We start from the raw sequence: 22,215 nt of genomic DNA, 5'->3' as shown, positions 1-22,215 counted from the left end.
GTCAGAGGACACCTGGACCACCCATTGAGATGTGATAAATTAGGTTCTAGGGAGACAGGGGTGGATCTTTAAAATCTTTAAACAAATATTGTATTTCAATTTTGTATCTATTCCCTTCATTGTTGATACTAAACCTACCACAACTGACAGAAATGACAAAATAAAACGTTTATATATATATATATTTTCCCAGTTTCACCTTGATCTAACACAAATCAATGGTTTGTTATCAGCATTGTATCAGTGCTTTATCCGTGGAACATTGTGTTGTACATAGACAATCTTCCCAGGCATTTATTTTTAACTGTCTCTGACTGTTGAGGGTTTCAATGCCTGTCAGGTAGAACTGGAGTTACGAGATGTGCAAACACCTGCTCAACTGCATGCCCAAATCACTGCAATGGAAAGTTAAGCATTATGTCAAAGTGTGTGTTGCAACAGCAAGGACAGAAACAACCTTGACTAAACAGATTGAGACACAGTTATGTCACTGCCCCAGCAGAAACCAAGATTGTACAGTGGGGCAAAAAAGTATTTAGTCAGCCACCAATTGTGCAAGTTCTCCCACTTAAAAAGATGAGAGAGGCCTGTAATTTTCATCATAGGTACACTTCAACTATGACAGACAAAATGAGAAAAAAAATCCAGAAAATCACATTGTAGGATTTTTTATGAATTTATTTGCAAATTATGGTGGAAAATAAGTATTTGGTCAATAACAAAAGTTTATCTCAATACTTAGTTATATACCCTTTGTTGGCAATGACAGAGGTCAAACGTTTTCTGTAAGTCTTCACAAGGTTTTCACACATTGTTGCTGGTATTTTGGCCCATTCCTCCATGCAGATCTCCTCTAGAGTAGTGATGTTTTGGGGCTGTTGCTAGGCAACACAGACTTTCAACTCCCTCCAAAGATTTTCTATGGGGTTGAGATCTGGAGACTGGCTAGGCCACTCCAGGACCTTGAAATGCTTCTTACGAAGCCACTCATTCATTGCCCGGGCAGTGTGTTTGGGATCATTGTCATGCTGAAAGACCCAGCCACGTTTCATCTTCAATGCCCTTGCTGATGGTAGGAGGTTTTCACTCAAAATCTCACGATACATGGCCCCATTCATTCTTTCCTTTACACGGATCAGTTGCCCTGGTCCCTTTGCAGAAAAACTGCCCCAAAGCATGATGTTTCCACCCCTATGCTTCACAGTAGGTATGGTGTTCTTTGGATGCAACTCAGCATTCTTTGTCCTCCAAACACAACAAATTTTTACCAAAAAGTTATATTTTGGTTTCATCTGACCTTATGACATTCTCCCAATCTTCTTCTGGATCATCCAAAAGCTCTCTAGCAAACTTCAGACGGGCCTGGACATGTACTGGCTTAAGCAAGGGGACACGTCTGGCACTGCAGGATTTGAGTCCCTGGCGGCGTAGTGTGTTACTGATGGTAGGCTTTGTTACTTTGGTCCCAGCTCTCTGCAGGTCATTTAGGCCCCCCCCCCCCCCCCGTGTGGTTCTGGGATTTTTGCTCACCGTTCTTGTGATCATTTTGACCCCACGGGGTGAGATCTTGCGTGGAGCCCCAGATCGAGGGAGATTATCAGTGGTCTTGTATGTCTTCCATTTCCTAATAATTTCTCCCACAGTTGATTTCTTCAAACCAAGCTGCTTACCTATTGCAGATTCAGTCTTCCCAGCCTGGTGCAGGTCTACAATTTTGTTTCTGGTGTCCTTTGACAGCTCTTTGGTCTTGGCCATAGTGGAGTTTGGAGTGTGACTTTGAGGTTGTGGACAGGTGTCTTTTATACTGATAACAAGTTCAAACAGGTGCCATTAATACAGGTAACGAGTGGAGGACAGAGGAGCCTCTTAAAGAAGAAGTTACAGGTCTGTGAGAGCCAGAAATCTTGCTTGTTTGTAGGTGACCAAATACTTATTTTCCACCATAATTTGCAAATAAATTCATAAAAAATCCTACAATGTGATTTTCTGGATTTTTTTCTCATTTTATCTGTCATAGTTGAAGTGTACCTATGATGAAAATTAAAGGCCTCTCTCATCTTTTTTAATAAGTGCGAGAACTTTCACAATTGGTGGCTGACTAAATACTTTTTTGTCCCACTGTATGTGTTCACTACAGTCCATTTGCTTTGAGAGATAAGTACTCTCTGCGTCTCAGGAATGAGGTGTGCTCCATACATCTGTATTCAATATAAACAGAGTTGGTGGATCTTATTCAACAAGAAGATGAGACGAGACATCTGATGAATTCATCACGTGTGTGTTTACATTGAAATTGACATGCTAGTCATTTAACAGACTCTTATCCAGATCGACTTACAGTTAGTGCATTCATCTTTCTGTACAGCACTTTGAGATATCAGCTGATGTACGAAGGGCTATATAAATTTGATTTGATTTGATCTTAAGAGGGCTCGGTGATACAACCACATACCACAGTACTGGGACATTTTGACAGAGAACATCACCTCTCTCTCTGAGGCCGTTCAACCTGTCTGAGAAGTGTGTCTGAGTTTGGGCGTGAGGGTGTGAGATCACTACCATAATGTCTCCTAATTATGCCCTTCATTTATCTATTTGATGCTTGTCATGAAATCAGTGGCGTAAAGTACTTAAGTAAAAATACTTTAAAGTAGTACTTAGGTAGTATTACTTGAACTTTTCCTACACTACATTCGTAAATAAAATCATGTACTTTTTACTCCATACATTTTCATTGACACTCAAAAGTACATTTTGAATGCTTAACAGGACAGGACGATGGTCCAATTCACGCTCTTATCAAGAGAACATCCCTGGTGATCCCTACTCCCTCTGATCTGGCAGACTCACTAAACACAAATGCTTAGTTTGTAAATGATGTCTGAGTGTTGGTGTGTGCCTGTGGCAATCCATAAATAAAAAGAAAGAAAAAAAGATAACTGTGCCATCTGGTTTTCTTAATATAAGGAATTTGAAATTATTTATACTTTTACTTTTGATTCTTAAGTATATTTTGGCAATTGCATATACTTTTGATACTTAAGTATATTTAAAACCCAATACTTTTAGACTTTTACTCAACAAGTATTTTACTGGGTGACTTTTACTTGGGTCTTTTTCTATAATTAAGGTATCTTTACTTTTACTTAAGTATGACAATTGGGTACTTTTTTCACCACTGCATCAAATCAAGATGACCATCTAAGTAATGGAGTTTAGCCTAGTAGAACGGTAGATCAGATGAATCATGCCAGCAATATTCCAGGCAATAAAAATCATACCTATCCGTAATCAGAGAATAACCACACTAAGGAAGGAAAAACTTTGTGGGAAAAACCTGTTTGATCTATAAAAGGGAAACTGGTTACGTGTGAGGATGCAATATGCTTTGCTGGGGTAGAAAATATGAGTCTGAAATGGAAGAGATAAAACATGAAAATATTGCCACCTAGTGGCTAGAAGTTTTCAAAGTCTATTTTGCTGGATTGACCCTTACCTGTCACACAGATGAATGGGATCAGCATAAAGCAGAATAATTATTATCAGTTTGATAGACAATCATAAATTGGCAGGCAAAACTAGCTTCTGACGTAAGATTGAGAATCCCCCCTACACTTTGAGGGTCAATGAAGGAGGAGGCCTCCTCTTTGTGACAGAGAATGACAACACTTTCAAAATGGTAGGAATAAAGATTTATTTTCATATGAAGAGGTGGTTTGGATTTTTCTTTTTCTTTTTTACAAGTATGTTTTGATAAAACTTGCAAAAAACTTCTAGCATATTCCAAGAATGGAGACATGAGAAAAGGGGATTTATTGCTGAATGTTAAAATGAAGACACTTTTCACTGAGTGGAAAACGATTTGCTTGCTTCTTTTCCCATGCACCCAACTACCTGGACCGCTAGGACATGCAGGGGGCGTAAAGGAGATGAGGACAACTGCTGTAAAAACACAAACATTGTGTGTGTATGTGCCGTGTTGAAGGATGTGTGTTGTGTTTAAGTGTGTGTGTGTGTGTGTGTGTGTGTGTGTGTGTGTGTGTGTGTGTATATATGTGCCGTGTTGAAGGGTGTGTGTTGTGTTTAAGTGTGTGTGTGTGTGTGTGTGTGCGCGCGTGCATGCGTGCATGCGTGTGTGTGTGTGTGCGTGTGTGTGTGTGTGCGTGAGAGAAAGAGAGAGTAAATGTGGAAGGTAGGAAATATTGGTTGCAAGGGAAGGAGGTAAGGGGGGATTTTACATTTGAACTACCACTAGAAGCACACTACCGTCACTGGCAGTATCCTACATTGCAAATCCCAGATTGAATACAGTGATACTAAGACAAACTTGGAAGAACTTTGGGCCATGAAAAGAACATGTATATCTCTAAATGATATTCCACAATAATCCTCTGAATTCATCAAAGGAGTTGGTTGTCATTTTTTATATGGTACTTATTATAACATTTTTTTGTGATACATGCATCTCCTGTGAGACTCTCCTGGTAAAGGGGCAAATTAAAATGTTCATTTAAAACCAACTCATGGGGACTCATGTATTTTACACAATGCTCTTTTTCTTTTAGGCAGAGGAGCGGGATGCTCTCTGTCCATTTAATCTCATAGTATTTCTGAGGTGCATCCTTTCTGAGGAATGCCTGTAACCCATAGCGGAGTGGACAAGCTGTTGTAATGTGTAAATCTAACATATCCCATGATAGTAGGTTATGTCATAATCTATGATGTCATTGGCAAGAGGGCGGGGTCGGACAGAGACAGACACATATCAGATCATTCAGTCAATATGACCAAGCAAGGTATACTTGTGTTAATAATAAAGGTATAGGAATGCAAAAAAGGATGCAATAATCGATAATACCATACTGTCTGTTGACTATGATTAAAAAAAGACAAACCGAACAGACTCAAACACACTGCAGTGAGTCAGTCAACGTAGGAGAGACTTTAAAATTAACCTGTGTCACTTGTCACAGCACACAGCAAACCAGTGCCATCATCACTACGAGCCAATGTCATCATCATCATCATCATCATCATCATCATCATCACAGGACAAACCTGTCTCATTACACTGTCATAGAACAATCATCCAAGAGCCTCAACATTAACTCCATATCAGCGGATTTTGGCATTTTTAAAACCCACTTTTTTTTTTCAAGTTTCAAGAGTTTCCATAGCTCCATACTATATCACTGATGAAAACAGACAAGGAAGAGGGACATAATGGATCTGGCCTATGGACCATGGTGGTTCTTGGGAAATGGAGTCTTTTTCTTGATGGGATGTGAAAGTCCTGAGACACAGTGCGGCTTTAGTTAAGCTGCTGGCATAGGAATGGGGGAGGGAAGTCCATGTAGGCCAGAATCAGGCTGGATTGACTGGATTGGTAGGATTGGCAGCTCCCTGGCCAATGAATGCTCATGGATGGAGGTTTTACAGTGCAATGGAGCTTCTGGCAGCATGACGATTGGCCGGTTGAGTATGTCAGTTTAACAGTGACTACATCCTCATAGCTGAATGGACACTCATGTCTCCCTTGCTGTGACCAGACTACAACTCATCATGGAGTGCGTACACACCTGCATGCACACGCACACACACACACACCACAACCGTCACCTACACTCATTCCCATTTAAAAACCCTGAACACCTGTGCAGGTACCTTGGATCACCTGCATTCCTCTGAAACAATACACAGACGATGACAGGCGGACGGATGATGACATGAATGACTGATGTGAGTTTGTTGGAGCGACTCATCAAAAACTAGCGCTTCACTTCCTGTACCAGGACAGGACACCACATCCAGTTGCGTCTGTGATAAATGTCCCCCGTGAAAAAACAACTGCGTGTGGATCATACTCATGTAAACATTCTCCGTTACACAGGGGTGATTCATATTGCATGATGCCAGAATCATATCACAGTTCAAACAGGGAGATCCTAAACAGAGGAAGTCAAAGTAAAGAGGTCTATAAAATGAGGAGTCTGTATTAGAAAGGCTACAAAAACTCAACTGGACCTCTGGCTTCAGCACACAGCAAAAGGCACCACAATATTATTCTATTATCTAACTTGTGAAAAAATTGGCACGTAATCATTTTTTTCTCTCATAACGCTGTAAATCAAAAACTTTACATATAAATATTTTTCCCTATAAAAAAAGTCTTTGCTGTTAGCTAGTAGACAATTTTTGCTGAAATGAAAATAAATATTTCATTTATTTAGAATATCTGTCTGTTATACAAAATAAAAATATTTCTCCTAGGTGCAGGTCTCTACTCCACTGTTGTCTTTAGGTGGGACAGGGGGGTCGGGGTCAGGGGTTAGAGGTCAGTAGTCAAGGCGGGCGGGTCTTAAAGGGGTGTGTTGTCATTTTTGGAGGAGCGCGACTGGGAGCTTTTACTGTGTCCGTTGCTGCGGGTGCTTGGCCGCCCCTGCGCCCGGTGAGTCCGTATGTCGGCGGTCGGGGCAGGGGCGGTAGATGATCGGTACCCACGTTCGCACGGCTCCATGTTCATGTTCTGCATACTGAGGAAAGGAGTGCTCTCTCCTTGCCCCTCCTCTTCCTCCTCCTCCTCCTCTGATTGGCTGAAGCTCTGAGAGCTGTTGTCCCGTAGGCCCATTGCACGCTGGGAGACATGTCCATTGAGGCGGTTCCGACGCGGGCGCCGGCGGCTCCTGATTGGTTCACGGGAGGAGGCGTACTCCTGCGTGGTCTCATAGGCCTCGTCGTCAGGGAGATGATAGGGGCTGGATGGAAGGCTGCCCGTGCTCTCTGTCAGGTAGGGTTGGCGAGGGCGACGGGGTTGCCGGTACAACCGTCCATCCTGCAGGGACAGAAGCAGAGAACGTCACACACAAGATACTCTAGTCTACAACTAACAACATCATACACTACTTACAACAACAAGGAAGTGGAAAATATGACTCATGAGTCACAGTTGTAAAATGGCCTGCTTTCTGCCATGTGTGTAGTCGCTAGTGAGTGTAGCGGCAGGGTCATGGTCACCTGGGGGCATCTCAGCAGGGGCTGGTCGTCATCCCGCTGGTAGGCTGCGGCGGCAGGCGGCAGGGCGAGGGCGTGGCCTGTGTTGGGGGATGTGATTTGGAAGGTGGGCACTTGGGGGGGCAGTGGGGGGTAGTGGAACTCAATGGGCGACAGACGGGCTGGTGTGGTCAACGCTGACACGTACCTGTGGGGAGGGGAGGGGGGAAACAGAGACACACACACACAAAACTGTATTAAATCTAGTTCAGAGGCCCAAAACTGAGACAGTAGACAAGAAGTCGTTCTGTAGTTTATACAAGTACACATCGTGGGCAAACATTCATACTAGTCATCCCACCTGTCACTGTGAGGTGAGTCTCTCAGAGAGTCGTAGGAGTCTCCATACTGCAGGCTGGCTCCCTCAGAACAGCCCCAGTAGGCGGCCCTCCGTGCCCGTGCCTCCATGCAGGTCGGGCTGCTGCATTTACTGGTGCCCACTGATGAGGAGAGCGCCCCCGACTGGCAGTCTGAGTTCATACTGTCTGTCCTCTCTATACTCCACGTCCGCTCCTCATGTCTACGGGGAGAAGAGAGAGAGAGAAACAGAGATGGAAGTAAGTAAGTAACGAGACGGCTTTATGACATTTCTGAGCCACAGAAATGCCCTGACGTGTGTGTGCTTGTGTGTGTGTCTATGTGTGTGTGTGTCTATGTGTGTGTATGCCACTACAGCACCTGGAGTTGTGGGAGACTGTAGATGAGTGGTGGGATCTGGTGGACATTCGGCTTCCTGCGTAGTTTACAGCTTCTTCTGGTCCATGCTGTATAATACTACACTCTGTGGTAGGAGCGTTCTTTGAGATGTACTGTGAAAGGAAGAGAGAGATATGCATTGTGGGAGCTGTATAGGTATGGGCGATATGGCAATCTGTCTCTCTCTCCCAAGGCTTGCAGACAGTCCTGGCTCTAGACGTATGCCGTGTCGGCAGGCGGAACGGCCAAACTGGGATAAGAACGTGTTATAACACCCGTTACAATCAAAATAATTCTGTTTCTGAGCCTGAGGTATCTTGTAGGCCCTGTACACTCAGTTTGTACAACTGGTGTACAATGCATTTGACAAAACAATTGTGATCCAACGGAAGGTTTGTCTGCGCAAAAGTGTTTACACAGCGGTTGTAGAGACACCGCATGTGTTTTTATGCAGACAAACTCTCTGTAGTATAACAGAAATAACCATTGTATCACAACCGTTGTGTCAAATGTGTTGTACATCAGTTGTACAACCTGAGTGTGTACGGGGCTGTAGTGACTCACGTCCACCATCGGGATCTCTTCAGGCCCTGGCCCAGGGTGGTTGGGACCGTTAGCCAGCATGCGGTTGGGCTGCTCCACACACTGGTTCTGGTTGACGTTCTGGTTCAGGTGGCCATGTATCTTCTTCCTCTGTTTCCTGTAGGACATACGCAAGAAAAAGTGTAATGTGTTATTGTTCTAGAAGACATTGAGGAAGATAGTAGATAAGAACAGAAAAAGTTTATCAGAAAATGTATATAAATACAAACTATAGTTTGACAGGAATGCACTCATTTTACAAATTCTGTTCTGTCTGTCATTGAAATATCCGGCTTCAAACATTAACACGTTTAAAAAATATATATAATTAGTTAGTAAAGCTCATCTAAGAAGTTTAAAAGCTTAATTTCTGACTGTGACATTGTAGCTGTGATCACTGGCAGTCAGTGAATGCCTCCTGGGCTCTGTGAGGAACTGGTTGAAATCATTTCAACCAGTTATGCCCGGCTGGGTGGGCTCTGTACAGTATCAGTACGTACTTGGTTTTGCAGTATGCCACCACACAGACCATGCCCACTACCAACAGTGCCACACAGATGCCTGTGATGGTCAACACCCGCCGCTGGTACAGCTCCTCTGCCTCTGTGAACAAACCACACACACACACACACACACACACACACACACACACACACACACACACACACACACACACACACACACACACACACACACACACACACACACACACACACACACACACACACACACACGTGTGAGCGCTACTCTACGGAAATAATCAAACAAAAGCTAACTCAGCACCTCCTCTTTCCCTCCATACTCATCACTAACCTCTGACCTCTAACCTCCCTGAAAGTAACCAATCGTCTTTCTCCTCTAGCTTAGTAGTGCTAACCTTAGACAAAACAAAAACTAACCATGATGGTACCAACCCCGTAGGCTAACAGTGGCTTAGCCACAACATAGACTGTTTCAGTCAGGGTGGTGCTTATATTTGTCCTGTTTCATACATGTACAAGTGTGTAACAGTTCAACAGTTCAACAATAGTAGACTCTTTTTTTTACTGGCAATGTTTGCTTCTGTAGGCTTACTGTATGTCAAGTTCAAACAATCTCTCAGAAACTAGGCCTCATCCTACATAGACCTATATGTTGCAATGTGTGGTTGGTCTGGATTCCCCCTCTGCTTTCCCTACGTGCACAAATGTACCACAATGTCTATGGAATGTATGTCAAAGAGGTCTAAGGACACATGCCTGTATGATGGAATCAGATGATAATCATAAGAAAAAAAGCAAAAACACCACAATGGTTTGGGGATATTCATAAAACTCACCGCCAACTAAATAGACACCTTTAAATTGACCAGAGAACGCACAGATATAAAACACAGATAACTCACAATGCCCACATGTTAACAAGGGAAATACATATATTGTAGCTTTTGCATGAGAGTTGTCATTATTTTTCAAGGTTAAATGTGGTTTTCTGATCTTTTTTTGTCAGTTAAAACATGTAGCTAGTGTGAATCTCTGTTGTCATGGTGAAGCTTTATGAAAACCTCCCTGTCAGGTGTTCTGATGGCATTTAAATGACCAATGAGCAGAAGGCTCGTTGTGGTGGAACATTGTCAGCAGATAAGTCACAATGACAGAGGAAAACAAACAGAACATGGGGAGAGAGGGAACGAAAGAAAGAAAGAGTGGACAAAGGAAGATGAAAGGTGGCGACGGCCAGATAGTGGAGGAAGATTGTCTGGGAAGGTGTGTATGTGTGTGTGTGTGTGTGTGTGTGTGTGTGTGTGTGGGGGGGGGGGGGGGGGGGGGGGGGGGGTCTAAAATGGGGTGGTGATGGGGGTTTTAGTGCTAAAGGTCGGGGAAGGGGTGCTGTATAGAGAGCCTTAGCCAAGCATTGTATGTGTGTCACAGAAGAGGGTACTGATAGGGGAAGGGATTGGTGGTTGGCTGCTACTGAAGGAGCTAGGTCACTATCACTTACAGGAGCCTCTGATTCAATGCCAATCAACTGGGTCATGGTAGACCTACCACAGCTGGCTGTCTTATGAGACACTGGCTATTTTCTCAGGTGTGGTGTTACTGATAACCATCAGCGAATTTCTGTCAAGTTTGTCTCTCTGACTCAAAAGTACACATTTTAGAATGACTTTTGCCTCACTCAGGTAAAGATATTGTGCCTGCATTGTAATATCTTCTACTTATATGTTCCTCTCGGTCATCAACATGTCTATGGCTTTGCTGTCTCCCTCTCTACAGTAATATTTTGGAGTGTACTACAAAGCATAGTTTCTAGGTTTTCTATAACTGAGAGAGAGGGCTAGCATGCATGAAGAGGGACAAGTGTCTTTGGACCAGGTAGGTTAGCGGGCGAGTGACAGGTCGACAGATCAGAGAAGAGCTATTGGTTCTAGAGAGATGGTAGTAGTAATGTGTGACTGTGAGAGGATCTTGGCAACTCTTAAAATTAATAATATACATTCAAATGAATAATTGTTCCATACCCATAAATTCAATTCCAAGATGCTCTGCCAACGCAGAAAGTTGGACACAATGAAAAGGAAAGAGAAAAAGTTTCAGATAGTGATCGTCTACATTGGAACATAGATATATAGATAGTAGATACTAAACCATGAGGTTAGTATGGAATCTTTCGGTGACATAATAATCGTGATTAGCAGGTGTCACGTCCAGTAACAGACAGACAACGCGGACAGCCGCGGCTCTGTGACCCCAGAAACGAAAGAAAAGGAAAGGAAGAAGCATAACTAATAAAAGAGAGAGGGAAGCAGGCAGGAGACATGCAGAGACAGAGACAGAGACAGAGACAGCCACTTCACTTACTGCCATATTTACTAGACCTCATTTCTGGGGTAAACATATTTTGTTTTGTGTGGATAAAATCAAAGAAAAAAGAAAGGAAAAAAGCAGTGTGTTACTTTCCAACGTAAAAACACAGTATTGTAGATGTTGGTTGGCACAGAAATGGGAACAGCTTTGTAGGTCGACAGATTAATGACAAGTTGTAATTGTGTCCTATTGTTTCTTGTGTTATATCACTTTATCGCTCTGACACCTTTCATATGAAATTATTATGATCAAATATGACAAAGGTGTTTTCTATCAGCACAGCATGAGCAATAGCACTAGTAAGATATGTGTGTTTCTTAACTTGGTATGATGTGAATCGTGCCATCAATGATAGCTTAAAGACGTTTTTTAACCATATTTATGCATGCATATATAGATATATACAATACTGTATGTACAGGTAACTGCCAAAATAATGGAAACAGTTGAGTAAATGAGGGATACAAAGTATATTGAAAGCAGGTGCTTCCCCACAGCTGTGGTTCCTGAGTTAATAAAGCAATTAACATCCCATCATGCTTAGGGTCATGTATAAAAAAATATTTTTGGCTACCATGGCTATGCTCCTATAGGATGACAATGCCCCCATCCACAGGGCAGGAGTGGTCACTGAATGGTTTGATGAGCATGAAAATGATGTAAACCATACGCCATGGCCGTCTCAGTCACCAAATCTCAACACAATTGAAGACTTATGGGAGATTCTGGAGCGGCGCCTGAGACAGCATTTTTCACCACCATCAACACAAGACACTTGTAGAATATATGCCAAGGTGCATTGAAACTATTCTGGCTTGTGGTGGCCCAACTCCCTATTGAGACACTTTATGTTGGTGTTTCCTTTATTTTGGCAATTAACTGTATATTCATATTGTGCTCCAAGTCCCCATTAGCTGTTCTCTAGGCTTAAACCAACAATGACAAACCCGTTCAAAGTGCTCTTCTCATCTATGTGGTCTGCTAGTGGCAAGGAAACACTCACATACAGTACCAGTCAAACGTTTGGACACACCTACTCATTCAATGGTTTTTCTTTATTTGTGCTATTTTCTACATTGTAGAATAATATTGAAGACATCAAAACTATGAAATAACATATGGAATCATGTAGTAACCCAAAAAAATGTAAACAGAGATTAGATTCTTAGATTCTTCAAAGTAGCCACCCTTTGCCTTGATGGCAGCTTTGGCATTCTCTCAACCAGCTTCACCTGGAATGCTTTTCCAACAGTCTGAAGGAGTTCCCACATATGCTGAGCACTTTTTGGCTGCTTTTCCTTCCCTCTGCGGTCCAACTCATCCCAAACCATCTCAATTGGGTTGAGGTCGGGTGATTGTGGAGGCCAGGTCATCTGATGCAGCACTTTCCTTTTTGGTCAAATAGCCCTTACATAGCCTGGTGGTGTGTTGAGTCATTGTCCTGTTGAAAAACAAATGATAGTCACACTAAGCGCAAACCAAATGGGATGGCGTATCGCTGCAGAATGCTGTGGTAGCCATGCTGGTTAAGTGTGCCTTGAATTCAAAATAAATCACAGACAGTGTCACCAGCAAAGCACCCCCACACTATCACACCTCCTCCTCCATGCTTCATGGTGGGAACCACACGTGCGGAGATCATCCGTTCACCTACTCTGCGTCTCACAAAGACATGATGGTTGGAACCAAAAATCTCAAATTTGGACTCATAGGACAGATTTCCACCGGTTTAATAACCATTGCTCGTGTTTCTTGGCCCAAGCAAGTCTTTTCTTCTTAATGATGTCCTTTAGTAGTTGTTTCTTTGCAGCAATTCGACCATGAAGGCCTGATTCACGGAGTCTCCTTTGAACAGTTGATGTTGAGATGTGTCTGTTACTTGAACTCTGTGAAGCATTTATTTGGCCTGTAGTTTTTGAGTCTGGTAACTCTAATGAACTTAACAGAGGCAACTCTGGGTCTTCCTTTCCTGTGACAGTCCTCATGAGAGCCAGTTTCATCATAGCGCTTGATCTTTTTTGCAACTGAAATTTTCTGGATTGACTGACCTTCATGTCTTAAAGTAATGATGGACTGTCATTTCTCTTTGATTATTTGAGCTGTTCTTGCCATAATATGGACTTGGTATTTTACCAAATAGGGCTATCTTCTGAATACCACCCCTACCTTGTCACAACACAACTGATTGGCTAAAATGCATCAAGAAGGAAAGAAACTCCACAAATTAATTTTTAACAAGCCACACCTGTTAATTGAAATTCATTCCAGGTGACTACCTCATGAAGCTGGTTGAGAGAATGCCAAGAGTGTGCAAATCTGTCATCATGGCAAAGGGTGGCAACTTGGAAGAATATGAAATATAAAATATTTTTTGATTTCTATAACACTTTTTTTTACTGCAGGATTCCATGTGTGTTATTTAATAGTGTCATGTCTTCACTACTTTCTACAATGTAGAAAATAGTAAAAACAAATAAAAACCCTTTAATGAGTAGATGTGTCCAAACTTTTGACCAGTACTGTAGTTACCTGAACATGGTAAACAGGACATTGATGGGGCAAACAAACCAAGCATTTTAATGATTCGAATATAAGAACTGGCTTAGGATGAGCTCTCTGGATGAAACATTATGACAATGGGTTATCAGTTGCCCATTTGCAGCAAAACTACTGGCTACTTCACTAACATCTAGTCAGAACATCACAGATAACTACCGGTCTTCGTATCAAGAATTGCATCAAGCCATCCAAGCTGCATATCAAGTGAACCCTGTATATTCCATTCAATGTATCATCATCCAATCTCTGCTGCAGCTTACTGTGTAGCATATGATCAGGAGGGCATGCATAGAGACCTATATGTTAACTCTGCTGTCTGTTTCTCTGCATGCACCTCTGTCCATTAATGAGGGGTCTACTGGTTAAGTCCCTCTGTGTAAAGGACCAGCACGATGGACAACAGAGGAAGGGATAGACACAAAGGCATGCACATACAGTGCCTTGCAAACATATTCATCCCCTTGGCATTTTTACTATTTTGTTGCATTACAACCTGTAATATTTGGATTTCATGTAATGGACATACACAAAATAGTCCAAATTGGTGAAGTGAAATGAAAAAAAATGCTTGTTTCATAAAATTTAAAAACAATTAAAAAAGCAAAAGACGTATTCACCCCCTTTGCTATTAAACCCCTAAATAAGATCTGGTGCAACCAATTACCTTCAGAAGTCACATAATTAGTTAAATAAAGTCCACCTGTGTGCAATCTAAGTGTCACATGATCTGTCACATGATCTCAGTATATATACACCTGTTCTGAAAGGCCCCAGAGTCTGCAACACCACTAAGCAAGGGGCACCACCAAGCAAGCGGCACCATGAAGACCAAGGAGCTCTCCAAACAGGTCAGGGACAAAGTTGTGGAAAAGTACAGATTGGGTTGGGTTCGGGTTGGGTTATAAAAAAATCTGAAACTTTGAATATCCCACGGAGCACCATTAAATCCATTATTATTAACAAACCTGACAAGAGAGGGGCCGCCCACCAAAACTCACGGACCAGGCAAGGAAGGCATTAATCAGAGGCAACAAAGAGATCAAAGATAACCCTGAAGGAGCTGGAAAGCTACACAGCGGAGATTGGAGTATCTGTCCATAGGACCACTTTAAGCCGTATTCTCCACTGAGCTGGGCTTTATGGAAGAGTGGCCAGGAAAAAGCCATTGCTTAAAGAAAAAAATAAGCAAACACGTTTGGTGATCGCCAAAATCGCATGTGGGAGACTCCCCAAACATATGGAAGAAGGTAATCTGGTCAGATGAGACTAACATTTTTGGCCATCAAGGAAAACGCTAAGTCTGGCGCAAACCCAACACCTCTTATCACCCCGAGAACACCATCCCCACAGTGAAGCATGGTGGTGGCAGCATCATGCTTTTGTTTTTCATCGGCAGGGACTGGGTAACTGGTCAGAACAGAAAGAATGATGGATGGCACTACATACAGGGAAATTCTTGAGGGAAACCTGTTTCGGTCTTCCAGAGATTTTAGACTGGGACGGAGGTTCCCCTTCCAGCAGGACAATGACCCTAAGCATACTGCTAAAGCAACACTCGAGTGGTTTAAGGGGAAACATTTAAATGTCTTGGAATGGCCTAGTCAAAGCCCAGACCTCAATCGAATTGAGAATCTGTGGTATGACTTAAAGATTGCTGTACACCAGCGGAACCTATCCAACTTGAAGGAGCTGGAGCAGTTTTGCCTTGAAGAATGGGCAAAAATCCCAGTGGCTAGATGTGCCAACCTTACAGAGACATACCCCAAGAGACTTGCAGCTGTAATTGCTGCAAAAGGTGTCTCTACAAAGTATTGACTTTGGGGTGGAGGGGGGTGAATAATTATGCACGTTCACATTTTTTATATTTTTTGTCATATTTCTTGTTTGTTTCACAATAAAAAATATTTTGCATCTTCAAAGTGTTAGGCATGTTGTGTAAATTAAATGATACAAACCCCCCCAAAAAATCAATTTTAATTCCAGGTTGTAAGGCAACAAAATAGGAAAAATACCAAGGGGGTGAATACTTTCGCAAGCCACTGTACACATTCACGCAGCCACGCAAGCACGCAAGCACGCAAGCACACACACACACACACACACACACACACACACACACACACACACACACACACACACACACACACACACACACACACACACACACACACACACACACACACACACACACACACACACACACACACACACACACACACACACACACACACACGTAGGTATCGCCCTCCAGAGCATGCAGCAGCGTCCCAATGAGGGAGGAAGACAGACAGACAGACAGACAGACAGACAGACAGACAGACAGACAGACAGACAGACAGAGACAGACAGACAGAGACAGACAGACAGACAGACAGACAGACAGACAGACAGACAGGAGGAAATGAACATACTGTAGAAACCTGCCATGACGGATTTTTGACAGCGATCACCTGTATAGTCATTTGGACACCTGATGGGGGAAACAAGCCACAGAAGGAGAAGAGGGAGGGAGGGAAAAGAGGAAGAGGGGGAGGGAGAGGAGGCGAAGGAGGAAGTACATATAAGGGAAAGGAGGGAGGGAGAGAGAGAGTAAGGGAGGTAGAGAGAAATGGAGGGAGGGAGAGAGCAAGGGAGGGAGGGAGGGAGGAAGGGAGGGAGGGAGCAAGGGAGAAAGGGAGGAAGAGAGCAAGAAAGGGAGTGAGGGAGGGAGAGAGAAAGAAAGGGAGGGATGGAGGGAAGGAAAAGGTTGGATGAAGGGAGAAAGAAAGTGAGTGAGGGAGGGAGGGAGGGAGAGAGGGCAGGAGAGAGCAAAAAAGGGAGGGAGAGAGGGAGGGAAGGAAGGAAGGAAGGAAGGAAGGAAGGAAGGAAGGAGGGAGGGAGGGAGGGAGGGAGGGAGGGAGGGAGGGAGGGAGGGAGGGAGGGAGGGAGGGAGGGAGGGAGGGAGGGAGGGAGGGAGGGAGGGAGGGAGGGAGGGAGGGAGGGAGGAAAAAGGGAGGAGAGGAGGGAAGGAGAGATAAAGATAGGGAGGGAGGGAGGGAGGGAGAGATAAAGATAGAGAGGGAGGGAGGGAGATAGGGAGGGAGGGAGGGAGATAGGGAGGGAGGGAGGGAGGGACACAAGAGAGCAGAGAACATGGAGTTAGAAACAGAGCACAGCCTAATAGTATTTGTCAGAGGTAGAGGGTAGAGCTTATGCCATTGCTATGACATCATTACTATGGCGTCATCGCTATGACATCATTGCACGCTATGACATCATCACATGTGAAAGGCTGGAAGATGTGGACCTGCGGGAGGTGGAACAGGAGGAGTCGGAGCTAAAAGCATATCAGCAGAAACACCCACTGCACATTAGTGATTGACAGGGTTTGTTTCCCAAGATGCACTTTCAAAGAGTTTGGGCTTAAAAAACTGCAAAGGCATAGTCTGCAAGGAAGCACCCCTTTGCTGAAGGACTCATAGACATCTAGGAGAGAAAGGTGGGGGATTGGAGTATACATGGGATGTCCGAGTTTTTACACTTACCGTACTGTAACTATAATGTAACTACACTGTAACTACAGTGTGTGAGTCCAGGCAGCATAATACTCCCTAACACATACATATGCTGATCCCTGATGCTCTAAAACAGCATTCAATTGAACTGGTCTCACAGGGTCTGAATATTCATAACATGCATAAAACTGTACAGGATATATTATTTCCCTCATATAGTACCAAAGAGAAAACTTCACTGTGCATTTTGGATCAATTAAAGAAAGAACCTCTTCCTTGGAAGAGAAGAGCCCACTCAGCAATTTCCCATGCAGTTATAAATAGAGACACTGAGGCAGCATGCAAGCCCATGCTAGGACATCGCCTCTCTCTCTCTCTCTTCCTCTCACTATCTCCATCTCTCTATCTCATCCCCCCCTCTCTCTTTCTTCCCCTCTTTTTGTCAGCCCTGTGAACAAGACACATAAAAAGGGAAACAGTCTCCACAGAGATATAAACATCTCTCTTTAAAAAAAAAGCATTAATCTGAATGAAATAAAATGGCATTCCTTCATTTCTCTCTGATGCTAAAGAGGGAATGGGATTTGTCTGAGGGCTGCTAACCTCTAGCATACAATGCCAGTGCCACACCACAGCCTGCGCTAGTCTGCTTGGTTCATTCAGAACAGAGCTGATCCTTCTAAACAGACCGACATCTAGGCTAAGAGAGAACACAACATAACTCTAACTCTGTCTTTGTTTCTCTACTCTGTCACACATAACTCTAACTCTGTCCCTCTGCACACAACTCAGACACACAACTCAGGATCAGGAAGCACTATTTACAACCCATAATTCACCAGCAACATGACTGGATACACGTCTACCTCCTACAGCCTGACAGAGTACAGTGTTCTGTGTAGGTTAGGGTATCAGCCAGCCAAGCACCCAAACACCTCAAGATATTTTGTTAGGCTGTCTGTCACAGTATGAAACGGAACAATTTTAGGCTGTCTGTCTGTGGGGCCTTGTTCACCTGGGAAAAGTACGTCTTTCATCTCTAGTATTGCCTGTTTTCTTGAATGCTTTTGCATTTTGTTTGCTAACACATTGTTAAACAGCATGCAGCCCCTCGTGCAACGAGCTGGAGATATATTAGAGGGATAGGGAAAGAGAGGGAGAGAGAGCAAGAGAAAGAAGGAGAAATGGATGCAGGGAAAGACACCTAGATGTCGAGAAGCGGACAGATCAGAGATGGAGGAAAGATGAATGTTTGTCGAGAGCAAGAGAAACAGGGGTGAAGGGAGAAGAAGAAGAATGAGTTTACAATCAACAGGGAAGCCTTTGATGTTGCACCCTGACTAATCCTTGAGAGGATCATTTACAATGAACGTGATGACACTTGGCATTTCGTGTCTGGAGAAGGAGATTGGCGATTGGGTTAACAGGGTGAACAACACACAGCTGAAGCCACATGGTGACAGACACAGCAGGAGGACAGGACCAGTCACTTACTTGCATGACAGTTGGTTTATACCGTGTATGAAATAACAGTCTCCACCGTTCACACAGTACGACTTCTCTGTGTCGTTACAGCGCCGGGCGTGACTCGAGCCTGGAGACAGAGTAGTGGTCACTATGGAGGAGAGAGAGTAAGAGTAGTGGTCACTATGGAGGAGAGAAAGTAAGAGTAGTGGTCACTATGGAGGAGAGAGAGTAAGAGTAGTGGTCACTATGGAGGAGAGAGAGTAAGAGTAGTGGTCACTATGGAGGAGAAAGAGTAAGAGTAGGGGTCACTATGGAGGAGAGAAAGTAAGAGTAGTGGTCACTATGGAGGAGAGAAAGTAAGAGTAGTGGTCACTATGGAGGAGAGAGAGTAAGAGTAGTGGTCACTATGGAGGAGAGAGAGTAAGAGTAGTGGTCACTATGTAGGAAAGAGAGTAACAGTAGTGGTCGCTATGGAGGAGAGAGAGTAAGAGTAGTGGTCGCTATGGAGGAGAGAGAGTAAGAGTAGTGGTCACTATGGAGGACAGAGAGTAAGAGTAGGGGTCACTATGGAGGAGAGAGAGTAAGAGTAGTGGTCACTATGGAGGAGAGAGAGTAAGAGTAATGGTCACTATGGAGGAGAGAGAGTAAGAGTAGGGGTCACTATGGAGGAGAGAGAGTAAGAGTAGTGGTCACTATGGAGGAGAGAGAGTAAGAGTAGTGGTCACTATGGAGGAGAGAGAGTAAGAGTAGTGGTCACTATGGAGGAGAGAGAGTAAGAGTAGTGGTCACTATGGAGGAGAGAGAGTAAGAGTAGGGGTCACTATGGAGGAGAGAGAGTAAGAGTAGTGGTCACTATGGAGGAGAGAGAGTAAGAGTAGTGGTCACTATGGAGGAGAGAGAGTAAGAGTAGTGGTCACTATGGAGGAGAGAGAGTAAGAGTAGTGGTCACTATGGAGGAGAGAGAGTAAGAGTAGTGGTCGCTATGGAGGAGATAGAGTAAGAGTAGTGGTCATTATGGAGGAGAAAGAGTAAGAGTAGTGGTCACTATGGAGGACAGAGAGTAAGAGTAGGGGTCACTATGGAGGAGAGAGAGTAAGAGTAGTGGTCACTATGGAGGAGAGAGAGTAAGAGTAGTGGTTAGCAAGGAAGAGGGGGAGTGTGGCGGTAACTAAGAAAGAGAAGGAAAGTGTAGAGGTAACTATGGAAGAAGGGTAATAAATGGTTACTAAGGAAGAAAGAGAAAGAATGTTGTGGTTACTAAGGAAGAGAGAAAGAGAATGTCTGGTCTTTACCAAAGAAGAGAGGAAGAGAATGTCTGGTTTTCAAAGAAAACAGAGCATGGTGGTTGTCAAGAAAAAAAAGTATGTGGTAGTTAATGAAGAAGGTGGAAAGATTGTGAACGTTATAGAATAGTAAGAACATCATACTGTAGATAGAGGATGGTGTGTCTGTGGACTCACGGCTCTGCACACTGATGCTGCTCGTAGTGCTCTCCTGGCCCAGCATGTTCTCAACCACACACGTGTAGTTCCCAGAATCCTCCAGCCTCGCTCGGTTGATCTGGACCTTGGAGTTTTTCCTTCAGAGAATGAGAGAGGAAGAGAGAAGGAGAGAGAGAGAGAAATGGAGTGAGAGAGAGAAGGAGAGAGAGAGAGAAATTATGTTATTAATTTGAGTCAAGATGAATGCTTGTTCAAAACAGAAACAGCAGTGTCTATAGTGTCTATTTTGGAGTGTCTTTGTTATGCGTTTGAATGTGTGACTGGAGGTTGGCTGGTCTCTGAGACTCACTTATTGGTCTTGATTTTGACATCTTTTCCCCTCTGGAGCTCTCGGCCATCTTTATACCATCGGAAGGAGGGGCTGGGGTTCCCTGACGCCTCACACTTCAGATACAGCCTCTCCCCCTCCATTAGAGACTGGCCCCTCATCGGCCGCAACTTAGGGGCCACAGCTAGAGAGAGAGAGAGACAAAGAGAGAGAGTGAGAGAGACGAGAGTGAGAGAGACAAAGAGAGAGAGAGAGAGAGGGGGTGGGAGGGGTTACGGAGAAAGTATTTATTAGGATCCCCATAAGCTACTCTTCCTGGGGTCCAAACAAGATTAAAACAATTACTTCACAACAAAACACAAAAACAGCCGACATCATAAATATCACAATACATCATAGAAGACGTTATTACATTATTACTCTAATATTACACATCTACAATATAAAGACCCCAGTACCACAATATCATAACATTATAGTGTGTGTGTGTGTGTGTGTGTGTGTGTGTGTGTGCCTCTTCACAGTCCGCAATGTGCCGTAAGGTGTTGTTTCATCTGTTTTTTTAGATCTGATTTTACTGCTTGCTTGAGTTACTTGATGTGGAAAAGAGTTCAGATCTAGCCATAGCACTGTAACATCCACTTTGAAGGTTTTGAATTATATTCACTGTGCACTGGATAGGAAGCTACATTGTATATCTGTGTTCACAGACTTGTCAAAGGTGTTTGACACCGAGAACCACACCTTCTTGGTGCACAGACTGAATTGTGTTGGCATTACTGGTCATGATCTGGAGTAGTTTGTGAACTCGCTATCAGATCGAACCCAGTGTCTTAAGGCAGACGTTTGTAAGTCGTTTGTGCTCGGGTGTGCCTCAAGAATCAATTTTAGGTCCCCTGTAGTTTATTATTCATGTCAACAACATTGGGAGACATATTCTGACAGCTGATGTAATTTTGTATGCAGATGACATTGTTCTCTAGTCAAGTAACAGCAGTTTGACACTGTTCTCTATTCAAGTAACAGCAGTTTGACACTGTTCTCTATTCAAGTAACAGCAGTTTGACACTGTTCTCTAGTCAAGTAGCAGCAGTTTGACACTGTTCTCTAGTCAAGTAGCAGCAGTTTGACACTGTTCTCTAGTCAAGTAGCAGCAGTTTGACACTGTTCTCTAGTCAAGTAGCAGCAGTTTGACACTGTTCTCTAGTCAAGTAGCAGCAGTTTGACACTGTTCTCTAGTCAAGTAACAGCAGTTTGACACTGTTCTCTAGTCAAGTAGCAGCAGTTTGACACTGTTCTCTAGTCAAGTAGCAGCAGTTTGACACTGTTCTCTAGTCAAGTAGCAGAAGTTTGACACTGTTCTCTAGTCAAGTAGCAGCAGTTTGACACTGTTCTCTAGTCAAGTAGCAGCAGTTTGACACTGTTCTCTAGTCAAGTAACAGCAGTTTGACACTGTTCTCTAGTCAAGTAGCAGCAGTTTGACACTGTTCTCTAGTCAAGTAACAGCAGTTTGACACTGTTCTCTAGTCAAGTAGCAGCAGTTTGACACTGTTCTCTAGTCAAGTAGCAGCAGTTTGACACTGTTCTCTAGTCAAGTAGAAGCAGTTTGACACTGTTCTCTAGTCAAGTAGCAGCAGTTTGACACTGTTCTCTAGTCAAGTAACAGCAGTTTGACACTGTTCTCTAGTCAAGTAGCAGCAGTTTGACACTGTTCTCTAGTCAAGTAGCAGCAGTTTGACACTGTTCTCTAG

General features: G+C 43.5%; 1 protein-coding gene across 1 annotated transcript in view; it reads right to left on the bottom strand.

Moving 5' to 3' along the window:
* Positions 1-6,207: 6,207 nt before the first annotated feature.
* LOC110487762 (pro-neuregulin-2, membrane-bound isoform) overlaps positions 6,208-22,215 on the bottom strand; it is a 49,658-nt gene continuing 33,650 nt past the window's right edge. The window contains exons 2-12 of the mRNA XM_036943193.2: positions 20,486-20,648; positions 20,155-20,273; positions 18,722-18,842; positions 16,145-16,203; positions 10,829-10,852; positions 8,829-8,931; positions 8,311-8,446; positions 7,729-7,859; positions 7,352-7,570; positions 7,015-7,198; positions 6,208-6,832 (exon numbers count right to left, since the gene is read on the bottom strand). Of these exons, the coding sequence (XP_036799088.1) occupies positions 6,359-6,832; positions 7,015-7,198; positions 7,352-7,570; positions 7,729-7,859; positions 8,311-8,446; positions 8,829-8,931; positions 10,829-10,852; positions 16,145-16,203; positions 18,722-18,842; positions 20,155-20,273; positions 20,486-20,648 (1,733 nt within the window). The 3' untranslated portion in view covers positions 6,208-6,358. The remainder of the gene's footprint in view (positions 6,833-7,014; positions 7,199-7,351; positions 7,571-7,728; positions 7,860-8,310; positions 8,447-8,828; positions 8,932-10,828; positions 10,853-16,144; positions 16,204-18,721; positions 18,843-20,154; positions 20,274-20,485; positions 20,649-22,215) is intronic.

The sequence above is a fragment of the Oncorhynchus mykiss genome, chromosome 14 (assembly GCF_057628025.1).
Source record: "Oncorhynchus mykiss isolate SJ-2025 chromosome 14, ASM5762802v1, whole genome shotgun sequence".
Taxonomy (NCBI): domain Eukaryota; kingdom Metazoa; phylum Chordata; class Actinopteri; order Salmoniformes; family Salmonidae; genus Oncorhynchus; species Oncorhynchus mykiss.
This window is presented reverse-complemented; position numbering and strand designations above follow the sequence as displayed.